Source organism: Bos indicus x Bos taurus, chromosome 11 (assembly GCF_003369695.1).
Source record: "Bos indicus x Bos taurus breed Angus x Brahman F1 hybrid chromosome 11, Bos_hybrid_MaternalHap_v2.0, whole genome shotgun sequence".
Lineage (NCBI taxonomy): Eukaryota > Metazoa > Chordata > Mammalia > Artiodactyla > Bovidae > Bos > Bos indicus x Bos taurus.
The window spans coordinates 21,319,137-21,341,130 of NC_040086.1; the positions used below are offsets into that span (position 1 = coordinate 21,319,137).

General features: G+C 38.2%; 1 protein-coding gene across 3 annotated transcripts in view; it reads right to left on the reverse strand.

Annotated features, from left to right (window-relative positions):
• Positions 1-21,994, reverse strand: part of SOS1 (SOS Ras/Rac guanine nucleotide exchange factor 1) — a 131,106-nt gene that overhangs the window by 78,502 nt on the left and 30,610 nt on the right. For all 3 annotated transcript variants that reach the window (XM_027555071.1, XM_027555070.1, XM_027555069.1), the window contains exon 2: positions 25-150. In XM_027555071.1, the coding sequence (XP_027410872.1) occupies positions 25-150 (126 nt within the window). The remainder of the gene's footprint in view (positions 1-24; positions 151-21,994) is intronic.

Below are 21,994 nucleotides of genomic sequence, written 5' to 3' on the forward strand. Positions count from 1 at the left end.
GATACAAGGCAAAACTAATCATACCTCTACATCTGAAGCACTTCGGGGTTGAGCTTGGCAGAGCATATTTAATAGCTGCAAAATTAATTCTTCAACATACTGAAGAGCATCATCACTAGACTCAAGAGTTGGATGAACTTGCCCCTGAACCTATAAACACAAAGTAATTAAAGGTTTGTTTAATCTGATTAAATAAACAAAGCAAGTAATTTTTTCAAGTGTGGGGTTTGTATTCAAGAACATAGTCTGGCTTGCAAATACAGATTTCAATGTTATTTCCCTAGCCTGAATTCTTAACCTTTTTCCTAGTCACATGCACTATACATGCTTATTGACATGTTTCTAGAGATTCAGATACTTAATTACAAAATTTCAAAATTTTTTCCTTAAACTATGCCTATCCTAGAGTGTGGGAATACTGAGAGGGAGGGAGAGGCTGAGCTAGAGATAAACGATGCAGTTTACATGGTTTTTGTCCAGAACCAGTGGTAGTTAGAACGCTGGCTCCATACAGTGCTTGGGCAAAACTGACCTCCGATGTGTCCCTTGTTAACTCTATCTTTCCTACCAAATCGTAACATTCAAGAGGCCTGTATCTTTTTTTTTTCACCAAAGTAACTCCAGCAACTAGCACTGTACAGGGCACATAATACAAGCTAATAAATGCCTTGAATACAAAGTCACCCTGTATCAAAGGACACCAAATAGGCACTTTTGACAATGAGAGACTGTCCATGCTTCAGGAAGATAACTTGGTGGTCACCTATTCATAAATGCCCCGCACTCTTTACCTTCGTTTTCCTCAACCATTTCTTTGAAGGCATCTCAGCCACCGCTCTTCATAAAACTTAAATTTTCACAACCGGCAAGACAGTCTTTCCTTGCTTCCCTTTGTCACTCATTATGGGTCAAAACCACTCCCTACTTTTTAAAATGGCAGCAAAATAAAATTCAGAAGACAAACATGTTTCAAAAACGCTCAACTCTTCAAAGGATGGTAGAACTCTCACTGGATTAAAGTAGACAGCACTCACTAACCAAGAGCATTTAGTATGGTCTATCTTACTGTACACACTTCATTAGCTGAGGGCCTGACAGCCTCAGTGTACAGACAGATTTTTTTTTATCAAGTGTACCATATAATGAATTTTTTAACATATATTAGAAGTACACAGATATGTATACAAACACATATATGCACTTATACTTTTTAATTAGAAGCAAGTAACATTACGGCAATGCAAAACTGTGTGAAGGGTGCTACGTCAACTATAAATAATAATTTATTATTATTTTACAGGTAAAGAAACGGAGCCCCCAAAGGCGTAAATCATTTGCCCAAGAACTTTTTGTCATCTCTGGTATAGCAATTACCTACCTGACAATAACTGATCTGCTTACAGATCTCCCACCCTATTAGACGACTGAGTGCTTGAGCAGTTAAAATAATGGATGGAGTACACACCAGAACCCAGATGCTTCTCAGCTTTCTATTCACCAGCCATAGCATTCTGTGTGTAGGTAACAGACTTTGTAAATGGATTCCTCTTCAACACTAAGCAAGATTTTAAAAACCTTTTTTTAAAACAAAACATGAACGGAACTTTTGACAAAAGTTTTACTTTTATACATATAACTGCATGCCCTCATTGGTTTAAACTGTTTTTGTAGACACCCTTTACCTTCAAGGTTGACTTATCTTCCTTGAAAGGTGCACCCTAAAACTACATGACAGGCTTTTTTTGGTGGTGGGGGGGAGAAGGGGGCTCGATTTTTCATTTTTTAAACTCTCTCTTATCAGTGACACACAATCCCAACTGCTTCTTTTTATTTCTGTTTCTTTTTCCATTTGTTCCTTAGAGTTACATATTTTCCTTCACCCCTCAAATGTGGAGTCCATCCTTGTCTGTCTGCTCCCTCCTTCTGTTCTTTCCCCTAACTAATCTCACTTACTCCCATATGTTTATCACCTACATGAAAAGTTCAAGTATTAGTCGCTCAGTCATGTCTGACTCTTCGCAGCCCCATGGACTGATGACTCCAAATCTGATTTTTCTCCTCAGTTTTAGACCCATACACCAAATTCTGGGCTAGATATCTGCGCCTATCCTACCAAAATCTCAACTATGACATGGGGGATGGAGAGAGGAACTTATTATAAAAGTTGAATAAGAAGGACTATCTTACACATAGACCTATATCTCACAAATGAAAAACAACATAGACAGGCCCCAGTTTCACTAAGATAGTCCTGGAAAAGTTGCTATAATTGGGGTTACATTCCTATTCAAGGATCCAGCATCACGTAAAATACAGCTACACATTTATAAAACCAGAGAAGATCAGTCCTGGGTGTTCTTTGGAAGGAACGATGCTAAAGCTGAAACTCCAGTACTTTGGCCACCTCATGAGAAGAGTTGACTCATTGGAAAAGACTCTGATGCTGGGAGGGACTGGAGGAAGGAGGAAAAGGGGACGACAAAGGATGAGATGGCTGGATGGCATCACCGACTCGATGGACGTGAGTTTGGGTGAACTCCGGGAGTTGGTGATGGACAGGGAGGCCTGGTGTGCTGCAATTCATGGGGTCGCAAAGAGTTGGACGCGACCGAGCGACTGAACTGAAATGACAGATGTTATTTCACACAGTCCTTCTATAAACTGTGAAAAATTCTGAAAGAAATGGGAATACCAGACCACCTGACCTGCCTCTTGAGAAACCTGTATGCAGGTCAGGAAGCAACAGTTAGAACTGGACATGGAACAACAGACTGGTTCCAAATAGGAAAAGGAGTACGTCAAGGCTGTATATCATCACCCTGTTTATTTAACTTATATGCAGAGTACATCATGAGAAACGCTGGGCTGGAAGAAGCACAAGCTGGAATCAAGATTGCCAGGAGAAATATCAATAACCTCAGATATGCAGATGACACCACCCTTATGGCAGAAAGTGAAGAACTAAAAAGCCTCTTGATGAAAGTGAAAGACAAGAGTGAAAAAGTTGGCTTAAAGCTCAACATTCAGAAAACGAAGATCATGGCATCCAGTCCCATCAGTTCATGGGAAATAGACGGGGAAACAGTGGAAACAGTGTCAGACTTTATTTTTCTGGGCTCCAAAATCACTGCAGATGGTGACTGCAGCCATGAAATGAAAAGATGCTTACTCCTTGGAAGGAAAGTTATAACTACCCTGGACAGCATATTAAAAAGCAGAGACATTACTTTGCCAACAAAGGTCTGTCGAGTCAAGGCTATGGTTTTTCCAGTGGTCATGTATGGATGTGAGAGTTGGACTGTGAAGAAAGCTGAGTGCACTAAGAATTGATACTTTTGAACTGTTGTGTTGGAGAAGACTCTTGAGTCCCCTGGACTGCAAGGAGATCCAACCAGTCCATTCTAAAGGAAATAGTCCTGGGTGTTCATTGCAAGGACTGATGCTAAAGCTGAAACTCCAATACTCTGGCCACCTGATGCGAAGAGTTGACTCATTGGAAAAGACTCTGATGCTGGGAGGGATTGGGGGCAGGAGAAGGGGACGACAGAGGATGAGATGGCTGGATGGCATCACTGACTCGATGGACAAGTTTGAGTGAACTCCGGGAGTTGGTGATGGACAGGGAGGCCTGGCATGCTGTGATTCATGGGGTCGCAAAGAGTCGGACATGACTGAGCAACTGAACTGAAGTGAAAAAGGAGACACCCACAACCTCATAGCTAACGAGCAATGCTGAACTGGGCCTCCTGGTATTTAGGGCAAAGCTCTTTCCACTAAACCATAGACTGTCAAACCTTGGAGGCATATGGGGAGTGTCTAGTAGCTCCATCAGCATAAGGAATAGAATGTCCATGAAATGTATCTATTTATATAGCGGGCCTCTGTATAAAACTTGGCTTTGAGTATGTGGTCATACTTTTAAGTAACACCAGCATACCATAAATGTAAATGCAGCACTATGAATCTTATCATCTGAACAAGTAAAATCATCTTACCCATTCAAAATGGGTAAAATGATCTTCGTTTACACAAAAGATCCCATGTATTATGTAATATTATAAATATACTAAAAATCTGACATAAAGCTAAATTGCTAGAGGTAAGAAATATTAAGATTAAAAATATTTAATTAACAATAATTCTAATTAACTTTAAAAAATACCCAAGCGCTTTGAAAAAGTGATTTAGGTACCTCAAAACACATTTTAGAAAGTATTCAAGAAAATGTAAATTGATCAGATTACATTTTAAAAAATGTTGTTTTTCAAGAAGACCCTTGGAAATTATATAATTCTTCATTAATACAGCTCCATCTTTAGCTGCTCTTCAGTTTACACTTTACGCTGAAGGAATTCATACTATCTGCAGTTTGTAAAACATGGCATGCAGTTTTCACACTGTTCTCCGTGGCTATCATTCATTCTCTTGCCCTTCTGTCTACCTATTTGATTTTCAAAACCCAGATCTCATCTCATTTGGGAAGACTTGTTTGCTTCTTGTCTCTTTCTAAGGCAGTATTAATCTCATTCATTTAACTGATTTATTGAACCTATTAAATACCAGGCTGGATATATAGAGATTAATCAAAAATTTCCCCTGATCTATGGGCCTTATACTCCGCTCTATGCTAATCCTTGTACTAGGTATCACATTTTTGTTACTGGGTTTGTCTTATTGAATTATAATTACTTGTTCCCTTGTAAATTTCCTCTACTGACGCTCCCATTAGGCAAGGCCTTGTTTATCTACTTACAGAATCATTTTCTCTTTGTTTTTCACACTAAACCTCTGACATTCAGGGAACACTCAAAGCCTCTGTGTTATAGGGGTGAAAGTAATAAAATATCTTTTCCTCCGAATTAAGAGTGAAAACGAGTGGTAGTGAAGGCTACAGAGTCTGGTTGATTTCAGGAGCATGAACTTTTAAAGCAGAAATCATTCAACATAAAGGCAGTCAGAACTAAAATCAACATTTATTATGTAGAATCAATTCAACTGTATTTAATTACTGTGTTGAAATGCTAATGTTTTTAAAAAAAACACCCCAGACCATGATAGTGCTTGTAATTCAGTCACATATAGTTAAAATATTAAGGTTGACATGTTGTATGATACATGATGGAGAAGGCAATGGCACCCCACCCCAGTCCTCTTGCCTGGAAAACCCCCTGGGCGGAGGAGCCTGGTAGGCTGCAGTCCATGGGGTCCCTAAGAGTCAGACATGACTGAGCAACTTCACTTTCACTTTTCACTTTCACGCATTGGAGAAGGAAATGGCAACCCACTCCAGTGTTCTTGCCTGGAGAATCCCAGGGACAGGGGAGCCTGGTGGGCTGCCGTCTATGGGGTCGCACAGAGTTGGACACGACTGAAGCAACTTAGCAGCAGCGTGATACATGAAATCTTAGAAATTAAAATTCAAACGGTTTTATTCACTGATGGTTGAACTGAATTGAACTGAAAGTCGCTCAGTCATGTCCAACTCTTTGCGACCCCATGGACTATACAGTTCATGAAATTCTCCAGGCCAGAATACTGTAGTGGGTAGCCTTTCCCTTCTCCAGGGGATCTTCCCATTGATGGTTACTAAGAGTCAAATAAAACGTATCAGGTAAATAAATCGAACAAAGGATTAGGCTTAAATAGAAAATAATGCATGATGTGAACTGTTCATCTAAATTTCTAGAGATTAACCTTTATCACATCTTAAATCTGTCAAATTAGGATCATAAAGTTCATTTACACAAGAGACTAATAAATTATTTTAATTCCTTAAAAACAAAATAATACTTCAAAAACCTCTGACTGGAAAACAAGGGCAATGATAAATGTTTAAAGATAAGCAGAGAACCAATTCCTGAAATACAGACTTTGTTTTTTATTATTTCAAAGAAGATGGCTGTTAAAGAGATTTCTTTAATGAGCAGGCAGAAGTAGCACTTCCTATACAGATAGTATAAAACAAAACAAAACTTCTCTTCCATAAGATAGCAGTTATAGCTAAAGTGTTCCATTCCATCTAAATGGTACTCAAATGAATCTAAATGGTACTCAAATGATCCAAGACTATATAGAAAATGTCATATTGCCAAATTTTATGATAGCCTTCAGAAGCTATCTACAACTGATATACACTAAAGGTGTGTGTGAGAGAGTACTTACAACATGCATCACATATTTATCAGTGTGTGGAGGGGGCATTAAAAGAATGAAGAAAAAAGTTCTTTCTCCCCCTAAACTGGGACTCATCCAGAAAATTTTTACTGAAAGTCTACTGTGTATAAGGTGCTATTTTAAATGTCAGAGATTGAACAGTGAACAAGATACACAAAATTGCTCTCACTAAGCTTATATTTTAATAAGAGGGATCCAGCCATTTGCTTTTACTTTTTAAAAATAGGATCTTATTTTGAACCTCAGTCTACTGAAATGAGACATCAAGTACACATAAATAAACAAAAGAATTTTTTTCTTTATTCTTTTAATGCCACCCCAACACATAGATAAATATGTGATGCATATTGTAACTGCTCTCACACACACACCTTTAGTGAGTATCAGTTGTAAACAGCTTCTGAAGGCTGTCATAAAATCTGGCAGTGTAACATTTTCTGTATAAATAAATAAATACAAAAATATATATTTGTACTGTAGTCACTGTAACTAAAGTATATGCAACAGTCTTTAAGTATATCTAAGCTTTCCTATGAATTGAATATGTATTATTATTCAATGTACACGAAATAGTCTACCTACATACAACTAATCAATACCTCCCATAAGCACATAAGTGGTGGCTAATGCAGAAATACCATTAATATCTTTCCTCCAATAAAGTAGGACCGTATCCTATCTATACTGCATGCCTTATAGCGTAGGTTGACAATCACTGTTCCTATCACTGCCTTTCCATGAGAGTGCCTTTCAAATCACGAGCATTCACAAATCAACTTTTGAAACTCAATTCATTATTAAGTGGGAACTGGCAACATACTCAGATGGTAGTTTAAGTTTTTCTTCTTAAAATAACTTTTACAATCTTACTGAAGTTTTGCATTTAAAATTTTCCCTATACAAATATACGAAATGTTCCTCAAATTCGACAGAATCAAGAGAAATGTGAATTAGAGAATATTTTATTAGCAAAAATTAAATGATCAATAACACCTATTGTTGACAGGAATGTTCAGAAAAGATTATTCTGTTACCTTGCTGGCAGAAATGCTGATAACAGCTTTTTGAAAAGTAATCCAGCAACCACTATCAAAATTAAAAATAAATTCTATGGCCCAGAAAACACACCCCTGGGATTTATCTTAACCAAATAAAAGAATATACATAAAATGATTTTACTTCAGCACTGTTCATAGTGGTAAAAACTAGAAAGCAAACATCCATCAGTAAGAGAATACTTGAATAAAGTATGCAATATTACTGTTACGGACTTAATTGTGTCCCCTTAAAAATTCATACCAGGAGTCCTAATTCCTACTACTTCAGAATGTGACTTTACTTGAAAGCAGGGTCTTTATTAGGGTGGGCCTAATTCAATATGCCGAAGACTTTGACTGTGTGGATCACAATAAACTGTGGAAAATTCTCAAAGAAATGGGAATACCAGACCACTTGACCTGCCTCTTGAGAAACCTGTATGCGGGTCAGGAAGCAACAGTTAGAACTGGACATGGAACAACAGACTGGTTCCAAATAGGAAAAGGAGTATGTCAAGGCTGTATATTGTCACCCTGCTTATTTAACTTGTATGCAGAGTACCTCATGAGAAACGCTGGGCTGGAAGACACACAAGCTGGAATCAAGATTGCCAGGAGAAATATCAATAACCTCAGATATGCAGATGACACCACCCTTATGGCAGAAAGTGAAGAGGAACTAAAGAGCCTTTTGATGAAAGTGAAAGAGGAGAGTGAAAAAGTTGGCTTAAAGCTCAACATTCAGAAAACGAAGATCATGGCATCCAGTCCCATCACTTCATGGTAAATAGATGGGGCAACAGTGGAAACAGTGGCTGACTTTATTTTTTTGAGCTCCAAAATCACTGCAGATGGTGACTGTAGCCATGAAATTAAAAGACGCTTACTCCTTGGAAGGAAAGTTATGACCAACCTAGATAGTATATTGAAAAGCAGAGATATAACTTTGCCAACAAAGGTCCGTGTAGTCAAGGCTATGGTTTTTTCAGTGGTCATGTATGGATGTGAGAGTTGGACTGTGAAGAAAGCTGAGCACCGAAGAATTGATGCTTTTGAACTGTAGTGTTGGAGAAGACTCTTGAGAGTCCCTTGGACTGACTGCAAGGAGATCCAACCAGTCCATCCTAAAGGAGATCAGTCCTGGGTGTTCATTGGAAGGAGTGATGCTGAAGCTCAAACTCCAATACTTTGGCCACCTCATGCGAAGAGTTGACTCACTGGAAAAGACTCTGATGCTGGGAGGGATTGGGGGCAGGAGGAGAAGGGGACGACAGAGGATGAGATGGCTGGATGGCATCACTGATTCAATGGATGTGAGTTTGGGTAAACTCCAGGAGTTAGTGATGGACAGGGAGGCCTGGCATGCTGCAATTCATGGGATCACAAAGTGTTGGACACAACTGAGCGACTGAACACAATATCTAATTTATTTGGAGAAGAGTGGAGAAATAGCTCCAGAAAGAAGAGGCTGAGTGAAAGCAAAAAGAATGCCCAACTGTGGATGTGACTGGTGATGGAAGTAAAGTCTGATGCTGTAAAGAACAATGCTGCATAGGAACCTGGAATGTTAGGTCCAGGAATCAAGGTAAATTGGAAGTGGGCAAACAGGAGATGGCAAGAGTGAGCATTGACATTTTAGGAATCAGTGAACTAAAATAGACCCGAAGGGGCGAATTTAATTCAGATGACCATTACATCTACTACTATGGGCAAGAATCCCTTATAAGAAATGGAGTAGACTTCAAAGTCAACAAGAATCTGAAATGCATTATTTGGGTGCAATCTGAAAAACGACAGAATGATCTCTACTGTTCAATATCAGAGTAATCTAAGCCTATGTCCCAACCAGAATGCTGACTAAGCTGAAGTTGAATGGTTCAGTGAAGACCTAGAAGATCTTCTAGAACTAACACCAAAAAAAAAAGATGTCCTTTTCATCATAGGGGACTGGAATGCAAAAGTAGGAAGTCAAGAGATACCTGGAGCAAAAGGCAAGTTTGGTCTTGGAGTACAAAATGAAGCAGATCAAAGGCTAAGAGAGTTTTGCCAGGAGAACGCAAAACACCCTCGACCAACAACACAAGAAATGACTCTACACATGACCATCCCCAGATGGTCAATACAGAAATCAGACTGCTTATATGCTTTGGAGCCGAAGATGGAGAAGCTCTATACAGTCAGCAAAAACAAGACCGGGAGCTGACTGTAGCTCAGATCTTGAACTTCTAATTGCAAAAATCAGACTTAAATTGAAGAAAGTTTGGAAAAGCACTAGACCATTCAGGTATGACCTAAATCAAATCCCTTACGATTATACAGTGGAAGTGACAAATAGATCCAAGTGATTAGATTTGATCGACAAAAGTGTCTCAAGAACGATGGATGGAGGTTAGAGACATTGTACAGGAGGCAGTGATCAAGACCATTTCCAAGAAAAAGAAATGTAAAAAGGCAAAATGGCTGTCTGAGGAGGCCTTACAAATAGCTGAGAAAAGAAGAGAAGTGAAAGGCAAAGGAGGAAAGAAAAGATATACCCATTGAGTGCAGAGTGCCAAAGAATAGCAAGGAGAGATTAAAAAAGGCTTCCTCTGATCAGTACAAAGAAATAAAGGAAAACAATAGAATGGGAAAGACTAGAGATCTCTTCAAGAAAATTAGAGATACCAAGGGAACATTTCATGCAAAGATAGGCACAATAAAGGACAGAAATGGTATGGACCTAACAGAAGCAGAAGATATTGAGAGATGACAAGAATACACAGAAGAACTATACAACAAAGGTCTTAATGACCCAGATAACCATGATGGTGTGATCACTCACCTAGAGCCAGACATCCTGGAATGCAAAGTGGGCCTTAGGAAGCATCACTACAAAGCTAGGTGGTGATGGAATTCCTGCTAAGGTATTTCAAATCCTGAAAGATGATGCTGTCAAAGTGCTGCACTCAACATGCCAGCAAATTTGGAAAACTCAGCAGTGGCCACAGGACTGGAAAAGGTCAGTTTTCATTCCAATCCCAAAGAAAGGCAATGCCAAAGAATGCTCAAATTACTGCACAACTACAGTCATCTCACACACTAGCAAAGTAATGCTCAAAATTTTCCAAGTTAGGTTTCCACAGCACCTGAACCGAGAACTTCCAGATGTTCAATCTGGATTTAGAAAAGGCAGAGGAACCAGAGATCAAATTGCCAACATCCACTGGATCACAGAAAATGCAAGAGAATTCCAGAAAAACACCTACTTCTGCTTCATTGACTACACTAGAACTTTTGTGTGGATCACAACAATCTGTGGAAAATTCTTCAAGAGATGAGAATATCAGACCACCTTACTTGCTTCCTGAGAAATCTGTATGCAGGTTAAGAAGCAACAGTTAGAATCGGACATGGAACAACTGATTGGTTCCAGATTAGGAAAGGAGTACACGTCAAGGCTGTATATTCTCACCCTGCTTATTTAAATTTTATCCAGAGTATATCATGCAAAATGCTGGGCTGCATAAAGCACAAGCCAGAATGAAGACTGCTGAGAGAAATATCAATAACCTCAGATATGCAGATGACACCACCCTTATGGCTGAAAGCGAAGAAAAACTAAAGAATCTCTTGATGAAAGTCAAAGAGGAGAGTGAAAAGGCTGGCTTAAACCTCAACATTCAAAAAACTAAGACCATGGCATCCAGTTCCATCACTTCGTGGTAAACTGATGGGAAAACAATGGAAACAGTGCAGACTTTTCTTAGGCTCCAAAATCACTGCAAATGGTGACTACGGCCATGAAATTAAAAGACGCTTGCTCCTTGGAAGAAAAGCTATGACAAACCTCGACAGCATATTAAAAAGCAGAGACATTACTTTGCCGACAAAGGTCCATCTAGTTAAAGCTATGGTTTTTTCCAGTAGTCACGTATGGATGTTGAGAGTTGGACCATAAAGAAAGCTGAGTGCCGAAGAATCGATGCTTTTGAACTGTGGTGTTGGAGAAGACTCTTGAGAGTCCCTTGGACTGCAAAGAGATCAAACCAGTCAATCCTAAAGGAAATCAACCCTGAATATTCATTGAAAGGACTGATGCTGAAGCTGAAGTTCCAATACTTTGGCCACCTGATGCAAAGAACCGAGTCATTGGAAAAATCGCTGATGCTGGCAAAGATTGGAGGCAGGAGAAGGGAATGATAGAGGATGAGATGGTTGGATGGCATCACCAACTCAATGGACATGAGTTTGTGGAAGCTCCAGGAGTTAGTGATGGAGGGAAACCTAGCCTGCTGAAGTCCATGAGGTCTCAAAGAGCCAACAGGACAGAGTGACTGATCTCGACTGAATTTATTTGCTGTGAAGTTGGAGGTAACAGCAAGCACTAAAGCCCAATGAAGGAGACTGTTCAGAGAAACAAATAGCAAGCAGAGCCAGCAGAGGGTCTGGAGATGAGATCAGAGATAGGAGTGGCCAGATCACTTAACAACTTTTGAGGGTGATGGAGCAGCAGTTAGGTTTCTACAAGGGTACATTGCAACTTTAAGTTCAGGAAAAAGAAAGTTCATTGCCACGGTTTTAGACTCCACATTGCAAATAAGAAACTTGTGGGGTCTGATGTCAAAGAAAAATGTTCATAATATCTGAAAAACCTTTTCCCTTCCCAACTATTTACAGCCATGAGGCTGTATTTTCTTTATACAGTTCAACTAAAACAGCATATCACAACCAACTGAATGAAGAGAATCTGTTCCTTCTTTTTCTAATTTTTTATGTTTTGGCCTTGCCATGCAACATGCAGGATCTCAGTCCCCTAGCCAGGGATTGAATCTGTGTGCCATGCAGTGGAAGTATAGTCTCAATCACTGGACTACCAGAAACTGTTGTTTCTTTTATGAAGTCGAAAAAGAGATTTGCAAAAATGTAAAAAATGACACTAAATTTTTTGTTTGGGGAAATACATTTTATAAAAAAAATTTATTGTTAATACGTAAGGAGTTAACTATTTTAAAATAAATTTAAGTGTTTTATTTTTTAAATATAAATTCATGGGCATAACTCATATACAAGGTGCTCTTTGAGACCCTCAATAATTGTTTAAGAGTGTAGAGGAGTTATCAGATCAAAAACTTGAGAACTACTGACTTATTCGTCAAAGATGTCCTGGAGTAGCATTCCCCAATCATCATTAATAACTTCTGAGGACTTCTTACCAGGCTAACTAGAGAAGATCTGTTTACAGATCTTCTATAATAATAATAATTCAGTCAGCCACACACATCATCCTGTTTACCCTCCAAAACCCCAAATCATAAACCTGTTAGTCCTACGACTTTCACAACTTTTAGAAGGGAGAGGCAAGCTTCCAAGAGAAATCTACACTGAACAACAATGCATAACACAAGTAAGAGTAAAGCTGCCCTGGTTAAAAAGAGTGTGGTATCCCCTACCTCTAGTTCATCAATCCCCTCAGTTTCCATGAAGGTCCCTCTAAAGAACTACCTAGAATCACAGAAAACACAGTTTTTAAAATCTTTATTTTAAACTGCTGCTCAAATATGCTACTTACAAAATTTCAAAAAGGTTTTGTCGTTGTTTCAAAATGATCATGTTCAAACTCACCCTCCAATAGACACTCTTAAATCGCTCAGTCATGTCTGACTCTGGGACTCCACGGTCCATGGAATTCTCTAGGCCAGAATACTGGAGTGGGTTGCCTTTCCCTTCTCCAGGGGATCTTCCCAACCCAGGGATCGATCCCAGGTCTCAGATGTACAGTACTAGTATCTATGTGTGTGTGTGCGTGCAAACTCAATCGTGTCCAACTCTTTGTGACCCTCCTGGATGGCAGCCTGCTAGGTTCCTCTGTCTGTGGAATTACCTAGGGAAGAATACTGGAGTGGGCTGCCATTTCCTACTCCAGGGGATCTTCCTGACCCAGGGATTGAAACATGTCTCTTGTGTCTCTGCATTGGCAGGTGGATTCTTAAACCACTGCTCCACCTGGAAAGTCCGTTAGTATCTATACCTATGGAGAAACACAAAGTTGTTTAAATCTCGTAACAACTCTCAGACTCATGAGAATGTCTAAGGATTCTTGATAAATTACTTGAGGACTGGTAGATGAGTGGAGTTCATCTAAAAAGTCTTCCTGGAGAAAGAGACACTATGATTAGGCAAGCAGGAAAGTCAGCTCAGTTACGAAGGGCTAGAATGAGGCATGTTTCCTAGATTATATGAACTAACAACCCGGCAGTGTGTGGCTCTTAAGCACCTGAATTCTGCAGGCCACATTCAAAAATTTTTATCTGAAATAACTCTCTTTTGAATTGGGGGCAGATTTACATTTCCTACTTTAGTAATAGGTTCCCTAATCTAGGGCAAATTTAAAAGATGAAAATAAGCCCAAAGACTTAACTGGAATACTTGGTTCTAAGACAAAAATTATTTCAGTTCCACATAAACTGAGATTGACATAGGACAGAACTGTTTCACAGTTCAAAGAAGATAGAATTAAGAGTTTTTACAGTGAAGCATAAAAATGATTTTAGAAACATTACAGCATAGTTGGAATAGGCCACTGGCTATATAGAAGCCTAGGCAGGAGCAGACCAAGGGCAGGCAGGCAGGCAGCAGTGCTTTCACCATCTATTTTTAGTGTTTAACAGTGCTTTCCACACATCTCACAGTTGGTGTCTAAAAAACTAGATGTTTATATACAGCTACCTATTTGGCTAAGCAAACTCCTATGAAAGAAACAACACAGATTAACTATTTTGGGCAAAAAGTAAAAAAAAAAAAGATCGCTTAACTATTAAAGTGAAGGGCTAAACAATGGCTCAACTGGTAAACAATCTGCCTGCAATGAGGAAGACCTAGGTTCGATCCCTGGGTTGGAAAGATCCCCTGGAGAAGGGAAAGATTATCCACTCCAGTGTTCTGGCCTGGAGAATTCCATGGACTGTAAAGTCCATTGGGTCAAAAAGCCCAAGGAGTCAGACACGACTGAGTGACTTTCATTTTAAACGAAAAAAAGAGACTTTAGTATTTTTGTAAATATTAAAAGGAACATCTATTAGCCTATTAACTTAGACTGGTGAAAGCAAGACTGTCTCTTCCCTTACACAGACTTTGGCCAGGGAGATTTTTAAAGGGGGCACGTGGGGAGGAGTTGGGGAGGGAGGGCAGATAGCTTTATCCTTTTCCTATTACATGTCTTTTTCTTATCACTGCCTTTGAATTTTCTAATAGGTGTAACATGTCTCCAGGAAATAACTAACCTGCCCACTGTACTCTGTTTTACATAAGTTTATTCATGAAATTCTGTCCCACATTTCACTAGCACATATTTTTAAACATCTATCTTCTTCCTCATATGCTTCCTTTGTTTAAAAACAGAAGAGAAAAGACACCCATAAAGGGAAATGTCCCCTTTACACAAAACTTCAGTAATGCAAAATGTGTAAGTTCTGGAGATCTAATATACAACATGATGACCATACTCAATAATACTGTATCATATTCTTGAAATTTGTTGAGAGACATCTTAAGTGTTCTCACAACACAAAAAGAGGATAACTGTGTGAGCTGGTGGAAATGTTAATTAGCTTGACTGTGGTAATCATTTACAATGTAAATATATATCAAAATATCACATTATATACCTTAAAAGTATATACAACTTTTCTCACTTATACCTTAATAAAGGTGAGAGAAAAAGAGAAAACAAAAACACCTATAAATCATACTTTTAAAAGCCAAATTATCTGCCAGGCTAAATTTATGGGTTTTTTGGTACACGGTAAAATAATTAGATACTATTTAGCACAGAATCAATTTTTAAGTCATTCCAAAAATAGTAAGCTTTTTATTATCTGAAGAAATGTTGCCAAGGAGATCTGTATTTGAAAATCACTAAAAATATATGAGCTGAAATAAATTTGTACTTTCCTTCAAAAAAGAATTATCAGAAATAAATTTACTAAGAACTACCTATGAAAGTGAAAGTGAAGTAAAAGTGAAGTCACTCAGTCGTGTACGACTCTTTACAACCCCACGGACTGTAGCCTAACAGGCTCCTCAGTCCATGGAATTTTCCAGGCAAGAGTACTGGAGTGGGGTGCCATTTCCTTCTCCGGGAGATCTTCCCAACCCAGGGATCGAACCGGGGTCTCCCACATTGCAGGCAGATGCTTTACCGTCTGAGCCACCAGGGAAGCCCCAAGAACTACCTATACCTACCATTAATTAACTATGTAATCTTGGATTAAGTGATTTAATTAATTTCTATCTGGGCAAAGAGAAGAGGAATTAATTGGATGATCTGTAAAGCTCCTTTTAAGTTCTAACATTCTTTGATTATTAGATTATTTTCTTAAGTTCAAATAACTGTGAGGATCTGAAGGAAGACAAACCTAGGAAGAAAAGTATGTGTATGCATGAATTTTAAAAGGAACCAAATAACTGAGGCACTAACCATGGCTAAATAGTATAAGAAACTTTGTATATGCAAATATATGCAAATTGTATGTGCAAACAAGAGAGGATAAATCTAAATTTTATCTAGTAGATAAGTAGAAACTGCTACTTATCAGCATTTTTCTAATATTTTGTGATAGTTAACAGGGATCATTAAGGCAGAGGGTCAGGAACCAACAGCATCCGCACCACTTGTTAATGCTTAATAATGTTCGAGAACTGATCTAAGGCACAAGCCCGAAGTAAACCCCTGAAACATTAATGATGAACCCATGATTAGAAAAGTTCAAGTGCTAAACATTTTCACTTTCTGAAAATTAAAAAGTTTATATAAGCTTTAACTATTCTATATTAATCACAATATTGTAAGAATGCTCTGGTTCATAAACCAGGAGGAATATTTGCAGTTCATTTATCTGATAAGGAATCTGTATTCAGAATATATAAAGATTTCTCACAAATTAATAACAAAGAACCCAATTAACAAATGGGAAACGAATCTGAATAGACATTTCTCCAAAAAAGATAAACAAATGGCCAATATGCACAAGAAAGGAGGTCTAACATTATTACTTTAGGAAAATGCAAATAAAAACCACAATGAGATATCACTTCATTTCCACTAGTATGGCTAGAATCAAAACGATCATTAAGTACTGGCGTGGCTGTGAAGGAACTGGACCCCTCACACACTGCTGGTGGGAGTATAACGTGGTGCTGCCACTTAGGAAAGCAGTCTGGTGGCTCCTCAAACAATTAAACATGAAATTTACCATATGCCCCAGCAATTCCACTCTGAGAGAAAGGAAAATACTACATCTACACAAGAAATATTTAAACAAGTGTTTATAGCAACATTATTCTTAATAGCCAAAAGATGTAAAATAACCTGAATGTCCATGTATTGTTTTGTTGCTGTTAGTCACTAAGTTGTGTCAAACTCTTCTGTGAATCCATGGACTGTAACCCTTCTGTACATGGAATTTCCCAGGCAAGAATACTAGAGTGGGTAGCCATTTCCTTCTCCAGGGGATCTTCCCGACCCAGGGATCGAACCCATGTCTCCTGCACTGGCATGCAAATTTTTTACCACTGAGTTCATCAGGGAAGCCCACCCATGTATTGACACATAAAATGTAGCATTATCCATACAAGCTTCCCTGGTGGCTCAGATGGTAAAGAATCCGCCTGCGATGCAGAAGACCCAGGTTTGATCCCTGAGTTCGGAAGGTCGCATGGAGAAGGAAATGGCAACACACTCCAGTACTCTTGCCTTGAGAATCCTATGGACAGAGGGGTCCATGGGGTCTCAAAGAGTCAGACGCAACTAAGTGACCAACATACATACACACACATATCCATGCAATGGGCTAATAACTGGCTATAAAAAGGAATGAAATACTGATGCATACTACAACATGGATGAACCTAAAACGTTCTGCCAAGTGAAACACATATTATATGATTCCGTTTACATGGAATGCCAGAATAGGCAGTTTTATAGAGACAAAGTAGACCAATGGTTGCCTGGGGCTGGGGAGGGGTACGACAGAAGGAATCAAGGTTTCTTTTTGAGGTGATGAAAAGGATTAATAATTAAATGTAGTGATGGTTGCACAATTCTGTGAATATACTAAAACCCACTAAATTATACACTGTAAGTGGCAGACTGTATAATAACACAAATTACACCTCAAAGTTCCTGTCAAAAAAAAAAAAAACCACAACACAGAAAGAAAATGAATAAAATCAAGAAAATATAAACAAAAACATATATTTTCATTGCAGGAGTTAATTTCAGTAGTATATCTAAAACAACCGAACAATTAGATAATACAGAAAACAACTTTACATTTAGCATTATGTGAATTCTAACAGCTTTCTGGACACTAATCCTAACTAACCTAATTTGAATTATACTTTATTTATTTAGAAATTATTAATAAAATTTGTTCCAAATGTTGAAATTTCTGACAAAGCAACATTTATATTAGGAATATAAGGCTATTTTTTAAATATATGCTTTTAAAAACCAGAGTATGTCTCCTTCATAAAATGTTCAACTAATTTCTTACTTTTAACTATCAGAAGCACAAAAGAAACAGGAGTTCTCAAATTATTAGCACAGAACTCAAGAGCTTTCCCAGGAGGTACACAAGTACCACCATAATTCTACTCACTGCCTTTGGGAAAAAAACTTAGTGATCTGGCAATATATTGAACTTCCGTTTAAGATCTTTTTTTTTTTAAGTACTGCTTCTATTTTTAAAAAGGAAGAAGAGTTCATTTTTGAGCCAAAAGATTAGGCTATGTAGATTCTGGTGAGCTGAGACTGGTGGGATGGAAGAAGAGAAAGAAGAGATTTTCCCTTTTATTTCACATGCATCTGTATTATTTTAATTTTAACTTGAATAGTGAATGATCATTACTATTTAAAAGGGAACAAGATCCCACAAAGTGATTCACAAGGAAAGTCTCAATCTTTTAAGTTTTTTTTATTTTTAAGAAGGCTATAAAATCAATATGAAGATGGCCGTAGTTACCAGTATATTCATTATTAAATGCCCATTAAAAAACGTTATAAAAAAACCTTGTATTTGAAAATAATTTTATTTTTAAACCTGTACTTTTGCTGTAACCAAAGTATGCAGACTAAAAGAGCTTAGTATTATGAATTGCTAAAAAGCATAACATACTCAAACTCTGAAAAAGAAACCACAGAAGAAATGTTTTGGCTTAATATTTTGGCAAGATATTTTTGTTCCAAAGTGGTGACTAAATGAAAAAATTAGGAATTACTTAAGAACAACAAAATACATTCTGTAAAAAGCTGGGTCCTTTAATACTTTAATAATTCTAAAAGGTAGAATTCACTCCATATACTATAACTATTAATAAAGTATCAATAAGTATTAAGTTATGCTTTTATCAACTTAATAATTGTTCAACCTAAATCCTAATAGAAGACAAAAATCTAAAAAAGCAAAAGCAAACTAGAATTGGTTTATTATACAGATCTGAAGATATTTCTGGTTACCTATACTTTTCCTACCCTGCAAAGTTTTGAACTTCCTCAGGTAAAATGCTAATGTAACACAGATAACTTAAAATACAGTCATAAAGAGATTTCACTGAATTCAAGTCTTGGTAGTTTTCCAGCATATACATTAAAGACTGAAATATTTGACTCCAAATTTCAAATAGGGTCAAAGGAATGAAAAATTACTTTTGCTAATAGAATCTGAAAATATAAAGTACCCTGGCTTAGAGGGGGGTATTAGATAAATATAAAAAAATTTTTTTTACTTCACTGGAGACCTTCTTAAAGTAGTAGTTTCATTATGAAATAATTTTACTAAAACTTCCAAGTAATTCCTATTTAAGGCTAACAATACAATATTGCTGGGGAAATATTTTTTTCACACACAAAAAACCATACACAAATGGAAGAGAAGATTTGTAAATAGACTGGCTTGAATGCAGTCAGAGAAAAACACCACCTTACCTAGATTAGAAAAACAATTAAAATGACAGAAAATTTCTCATCAAAAACCATGGAAGTCAGAGGAAGTCACGATAATATTCTTTTAAGTGCTAGATGAAAAGAGCTACCAACTCAGAATCCTATATTGGTGAAAATACTGTTCTGGAATGAAGAGGAAATATAAACATTCTCAAATGAAACAAAATTAAGAAAATGTGTTGCCAATAGACCCACCCTAAAAGAATGGCTTAATCAGATCAGATCAGATCAGATCAGTCGCTCAGTCGTGTCTCTTTGCGACCCCATGAATCGCAGCACACCAGGCCTCCCTGTCCATCACCAACTCCCAGAGTTCACTGAGACTCATGGCCATAAAGTCAGTGATGCCATCCAGCCATCTCATCCTCTGTCGTCCCCTTCTCCTCCTGCCCCCAATCCCTCCCAGCATCAGGGTCTTTTCCAATGAATCAACTCTCGCATGAGGTGGCCAAAGTACTGGAGTTTCAGCTTTAGCATCATTCCTTCCAAAGAAATCCCAGGGCTGATCTCCTTCAGAACGGACTGGTTGAATCTCCTTGCACTCCAAAGAAGTTGTCTAACCAGAAGGCAAACAATGAAGGAGGAATTTCAGAACATCAGGAAGGAAGGAAGAACATGATGAAGAAATTATTGGGTAAGTACAACAGGCTTTCCTTCTCTTCTTCATTTTCCAATTATGTTTGATGGCTGAAGCAAAATTGTAACAATGTCTCGTGTGGTTCTAAATGTAGGTAGAGGATATATTAAGGCAATCATCTTATACAGAACCACATAAAGGAAGGGAGATAAATATCTCTATGCTTCAATCAAACAGATAAAATAATACCAATATGCTGTGATAAGTTATACACAATTAACTCTTGAACAATGTGAGTCTGATCTGTGTGGTTCCACTTATAGGGGGATATCTTTCAACAGTAAATACTGGGAGCTTCCCTGGTGGTCCAGTGGTTAAGAATCAGCCTGCCAATGCAGGCACATGGGTTCAGTCCCTGGTCTGGGAGGATTCCACATGCCCTGGGGAACTAAATAAGCCCATGAGCCACAGCTACTGAGCCCGAGCTCTACAGCTGCAAGCTGAAACTGCTGCGCACTGGTGCGCAGAGCCTGTGCTCCACAGCGAGAAGCTGCTGGAAGGAGAAGCCTGCACATGCCACACACAGTGGCCCCGGCTGGCCATACACAGCTAGACAAAGACTTCACACAGCAGTGAAGACCCAGAGCCAAAAGTAATTTTTAAACATAAACTTAAAAAAAAGTAAATACCATAGTACTACATAGTCCATGGCTGACTGAAGCTGGAGATTCAGAGCAATAGTGGAGACTGTGAGCCAACTGTAAGTTATGCACAGATTAACCCCCCGCCTTGTTCAAGGGTTGACTGTATACATCATGTAATACTCAGAACCACTATACAAAAAGCTATACAAAGAGATACACAAAAACACAGTAAATAAATCAAAATGGAATTCTAATAAATGTTCAAGTAACCCCAGGAAACAGAAAACAGTATCTAAAATGGCAGGCTAAGCCATAACACAGCAATAATTACACTGCATGAAGATGGTTATAGCAATTAAAAGCAGAGATTTGCAGAGTGGATTAAAAAAAGTGACCTAACTATGTACTACCTAATGACAGTCACTTCAAATACAATAATATAAGTAGATAAAAGTAAAAGAACAGAAAAAGATACATCATGCAAGCCTTAATCAAAAGAAAGCAGAAGTGGCAACATTAATATCAGATAAAGTAGATTTCAAACAAAGCTAGTGGAGGTGATGGAAATCCAACTGAGCTATTTCAAATCCTAAAAGATGTGAAAGTGCTGCATTCAACATGCCAGCAAATTTGGAAAACTCAGCAGTGGCCACAGGACTGGAAAAGGATTGCATTCCAATCGCAAAGAAAGGCAATGTCAAAGAATGTTCAAACTACCGCACAATTGCACTTATCTCACACGATAGCAAAGTAGTGCTCAAAATTCTCCAAGCTAGGCCTCAACAGTACTTGAACCAAGAACTTCCAGATGTTCAATCTGGATTTAGAAAAGACAGAGGAACCAGAGATCAAATTGCCAACATCTGTTGGATCACAGAAAAAGCAAGAGAATTCCAGAAAAACATCTACTTTTGCTTCATTGACTGTGCTAAAGCCTTTGACTGTGTAGATCACAACAAACTGTGGAAAATTCTTCAAGAGATGGGAATATCAGACCAACCTACTTGCTTCCTGAGAAATCTGTATGCAGGTTAAGAAGCAACAGTTAGAATCGGACATGGAACAACCGACTGGTTCCAAACTGGGAAAGGAGTATGTCAAGGCTATATATTTTCACCCTACTTATTTAACTTCTATGCAGTGTACATCATGTGAAATGGTGGACTGGATGAAGCACAAACCAGAATCAAGCCTGCTGGGAGAAATACCAATAACCTCAGATATGTAGGTTCCCTTATGGCTGAAAGGGAAGAGGAACTAAAGAGCCTCTTGATGAAAGTGAAAGAGAATAGTGAAAAGGCTGGCTTAAAACTCAACATTCAAAAAGCTAAGACCACAGCATCTGGTCCCATCACTTCATGGCAAATAGATGGGGAAACAATGGAAACAGTGAGAGACTATTTTCTTGGGCTCCAAAATCACTGCAGATGGCAACTGCAGCCATGAAATTAAAAGACACTTGCTCCTTTGAAGAAAAGCTATTGACAAACCTAGACAGCATATTAAAAAGCAGAAACATTACTTTGCCGACAAAGGTCGGTACAGTCAAAGCTAAGGTCTTTCCAGTAGTCATGTATGGGTG